We start from the raw sequence: 3,811 nt of genomic DNA, 5'->3' as shown, positions 1-3,811 counted from the left end.
TTAGAAACAAATTCGCCCTGATTGTTGTAATCATATGATGGATGTCGTCCCCTAAGATTAATATAGTCATTCAATATTTATACACTCGAATAAGGAAGATACAACTCAATTGATATTGCTCTTTGGAAATAATTTGAAAATAGAATTAATCGGAAAAATCACATTAAAATCAATTCTTAGATAAGTTTGGAGGGGTCACAAACGGTTCTACTTAAAACCCAAACTCTTAGACAAAATTTCCTTTAATGCAATTTAAGAAAAATTCTAAAATTTTAGAAAGAAGGAGAGAGATTCGAGAGAGAGAGAGTAGAAGAAGATTTGTTTTTAGAAAAATGCCTCTTATTTCCATGTAACGGTAGAAGAGTATTTAATATTTTGTAACTGTAATTACCCACATAAATTTCTAAGCTAGAGCCTAATGATGAATAACACAATGGAATTATAAAATTTATTTTGGCCACTTCTTATTGATGATTATTGGAAACAATTGACATGCCGATTTCAACAACTAGAGGGTCATCTCAGCTATTGCAAAAGCAAGGTGATCCAGTCAAGGAATTGCAAGATCAGGAGGTGGTCCGGGTGGGCAATTGTTTTCGCAGACAATTCTATAGGTATAACAAAGATGTGATTTCAGTGATAAACAGCACCAACAATTTCGGAATATGCTGTCGTTCTCCGATGCTGATTCTACACGGCATGTTGAATGACTGCATGGTCCTAGAATTATTTCGTTGCCTGTTGGTATGCTCCGATCAAGCTCATCGTCACTGGTGCCTGATCAAATCAAAATGAAACATCAAAAGGGTATATCAACAATTAGAAGAAAAACAACTGTGTAAATTGTAATTGAGTACACGTACATTCATGAAGAGCTACGAGAGAAGCAAACACCAGAAAAAGGAAAGCTAAACGAACAGTCATTGACTTGGTTGCTGCCGTTGTTGACAAGAAACTTTATTGAAGCCCTATTCTCAAGATTTTCGATATATGTAGCAGCATGCTCTGTATGATGTAAGTCTAAATACAAGAAATAGTTGGACCAATCGAAAGAGGATACTCCATGACTTATGTAATTGCTTTTCATAAGAAAATTTATTTCATTCAATGTAAAGTGGCACGTACTTTTAAGAAAATATTAAAAATAAAATAAATAAACTTAAAATAAATGAAACACGTAAAATTTTTAAAAATTAATTACGAGTGATAAAGTATGACAAAATAAATGTAAATATAGAAAAGCTCAGACTCAAAGCTCAATTGTAGATTATTTTTTTGGGTAAGCTACATTAACAATCATTAAATTATGGATAAGATTTTTTGGTCATTTAATTAAAAATTATAATTTGATCATTAAACTTTTCAAATAGTTTTTCTTGGTCACCTTACTATTAAGCGAGACTTTTTAATTGGTATAATAATAATTTTATTTCTTAATATAAAATGATGAAAATTGAAATTCTTTTTTTAAAATTTAGAACATTTTAAAATAAAAATAAAAGTAAATGAAAATTTCAAAAATAGATAAAGGGTGAGAAAATGAGGAGAATTATTTTAAATCCTCTACTTTTTTTTCTTTGTATTATTTGAATGGAAATATCTAATACCCATTCTTTAAAAAACACAGAAAAAATAAAAAAATTATTAAGCAAAATTATTGGTTCTATTTTTTAACTCTTCTGTTTCTTGACATGTTTTTTCGTTATAAGAAAAGAAAAAAAACTAGAATATAATTTGTTTTCATAATTTGTGTTTTGAAAAATAAATTAAATGAAATAAAATTCTGAATTGAGTCTAAAAAAGAAAATTTGTGGTATGTTTTGCTAAAAGAATGACATCAAAATCGATTTCACAAGCCTCTGTAATATCAATTCATGATGTTCTTCGAGGGCATGAAACCTGACTTGAAGATATTATTAATTTAGTTTCGTAAAACGTTGAGGGAGCATGCGATGATCTATCCTTTTTTTTTTTAATTTGTTATTGGATTCTATTGAATGATAATTTTTTTCCATAAGTATTAGTTCTTCAACAACATTTCGAGATTTTATTTTTCTAGAAATTTTATATAGAAGTTTCTATTTTTTAAATAATATTAATTTTTTATAATTTTTATATAGAACTAGAGTCGAATTGTTAAAAATATAAAAATTAAAACTGCAATTATTATTATACCAATTAAAAAGTGAACTTCTAAACGTCTCAATATATTCTTTATTTAAAGAGAACTTCTATCACAAAATTTTATCTTTGAGTTGGCAATCAATATATATTTAAACAATCAAATAAATTTGGGTTATTTTTATATGTAAACTCAAGGTTTCTCAAGTCATACTAAACTTGAGGCATTTAAAATCGAACTATCAACACTCCTAATTTAAAGCTTAAAATTTGATAAAAAAAAATTAAGGTTTAACTTTGTTATATATCCTTCTTTTATCATTTATTTCATTCGTAGTGCACAGTTAATATACCAGCCATGAACATCATTTTGGCTGGTATGGGCGAAACATACCAAACAACAACAGAATACAGACCAAACTTTATCTCAGAACGAAACATAAACTTTATGGATTGGTGTAGGATTGATAAGTGGTCTTCGAACACGATTTCACGTAACCATTACTAGTAGGTGTGGTTTTGCAATTCCATCCCGTGCCTGTGGGGCTGTTGGAAACCTGACGAGAATACGACATGACCGTAGATGAACCTGTATTTGAAAACTGGCTGGACGTTGGTGGATGTGAATCCTGGCCACCCCAAGATGGTGCTGATTTTGATGTACTTTTTTTTACATCCGCTTTGCTTCGATTATTGCTACCACCTGCAATTCAATGTATTGGACATCATACACATAAACCAGGACAAGGTTTCCTTAATGAGTTTGTAAAGGGTTTTAAAAAAAAGAAATGAAAATGATTAAAATACATATACAAAATTGAATACATTTTTACCTTGCCCCAGTAGTTGACGAGAGAGTGCTCCATGTGGGAAGAAGACGAAAGATACCAAGAGGTAGCAGCAAAGGATATTGAGAGGCAATGGAGATTTGATCATAGTTACCATAATTCTTTGCTAATATTTTAGATGTTCAATTTCTCCCAATTCTCAAGACAACAAACACTATTATTGTTTCGGCTGTGGTAATTAGTATGTTTGCTCTCATCACAGCTCTGCCATTTATAAATACTATGACAACTACTTTATTTCTTGGTCGTCGACCCATTATTTGGGTTCTTTCGTTGCAGTTTGTGTAAACGCAAGTAAAGGTGTGTGTATCGTGGACAAAAATAAATAAACAATGACGCCCAAGTAACTTTGAACACGGTAAGACTAGACCAACTAAATCTTCCCCTTCAAGAGAATCTTTTAAATATTGATTCACTACTTATTTTGAAAATATTTAGATAATAAACTGAAGCTATGCTCTAATGAGACAGAGGTGAAGCTAAAAAATTTTTGAAGGGGATGGAGTAAAGTTGTATATTTTATGATAGTAAAAATAAAATTTTACTATTTTAATAGTATATATCTTTATAATTTATAAAGGATTAAATCAATTTTTCTCATTCTTAAGAGTCAAAGTGTAATTTTACTATATACTAATTTAAAATTTTAAAAATTATAAAAAGACTAAATGTGAAAATTTTCATTTTAGGGGGCAGAGCCCCTACCACGCCTTGGCTCCGTCCTTGCTTTGAGACTTAAGTTTTATTCGATAACACATTGAAATAATTAAATTAGTTAAAAATCAAAAATTATTTCATAATCTATAAAAAATATATAAATTTGTTTCTATAAGAAATACAAA

The 3,811-nt window shown here is 29.4% G+C and overlaps 2 protein-coding genes across 2 annotated transcripts; both read right to left on the bottom strand.

Moving 5' to 3' along the window:
- Window positions 1-439: 439 nt before the first annotated feature.
- Window positions 440-1,057, bottom strand: LOC108463440 (EMBRYO SURROUNDING FACTOR 1.3-like). Its single transcript, XM_017763380.2, has 2 exons — window positions 864-1,057; window positions 440-777 (listed from the first exon to the last, which is right to left on the bottom strand). The coding sequence occupies exons 1-2, from the start codon at window positions 922-924 to the stop codon at window positions 551-553; spliced, it is 288 nt and encodes a 95-aa protein (XP_017618869.1). The 5' UTR covers window positions 925-1,057; the 3' UTR covers window positions 440-550.
- A 1,333-nt stretch (window positions 1,058-2,390) lies between these two features.
- Window positions 2,391-3,194, bottom strand: LOC108463649 (uncharacterized). The gene is made up of 2 exons (XM_017763553.2): window positions 2,955-3,194; window positions 2,391-2,824 (listed from the first exon to the last, which is right to left on the bottom strand). The coding sequence occupies exons 1-2, from the start codon at window positions 3,064-3,066 to the stop codon at window positions 2,568-2,570; spliced, it is 369 nt and encodes a 122-aa protein (XP_017619042.1). The 5' UTR covers window positions 3,067-3,194; the 3' UTR covers window positions 2,391-2,567.
- Between the last annotated feature and the right edge of the window lie 617 nt (window positions 3,195-3,811).

The sequence above is a fragment of the Gossypium arboreum genome, chromosome 13, assembly GCF_025698485.1.
Source record: "Gossypium arboreum isolate Shixiya-1 chromosome 13, ASM2569848v2, whole genome shotgun sequence".
Classification (NCBI taxonomy): Eukaryota; Viridiplantae; Streptophyta; class Magnoliopsida; order Malvales; family Malvaceae; genus Gossypium; species Gossypium arboreum.
The sequence above is the reverse complement of the archived record's forward strand: the minus strand, read 5'-3'. Positions and strand labels throughout refer to the sequence as shown.

What these genes read in the sequence shown, in the direction of transcription:
- LOC108463440 (XM_017763380.2), bottom strand. Translation starts at nt 924, where the DNA reads ATGACTGTTCGTTTAGCTTTCCTTTTTCTGGTGTTTGCTTCTCTCGTA. An exon ending in TCTCGTAGCTCTTCATGAAT is followed by an intron (nt 778 to 863) that starts GTACGTGTACTC and finishes TGATTTGATCAG; the next exon opens with GCACCAGTGACGATGAGCTT.
- LOC108463649 (XM_017763553.2), bottom strand. Translation starts at nt 3,066, where the DNA reads ATGGTAACTATGATCAAATCTCCATTGCCTCTCAATATCCTTTGCTGC. An exon ending in TCGTCAACTACTGGGGCAAG is followed by an intron (nt 2,825 to 2,954) that starts GTAAAAATGTAT and finishes ATTGAATTGCAG; the next exon opens with GTGGTAGCAATAATCGAAGC.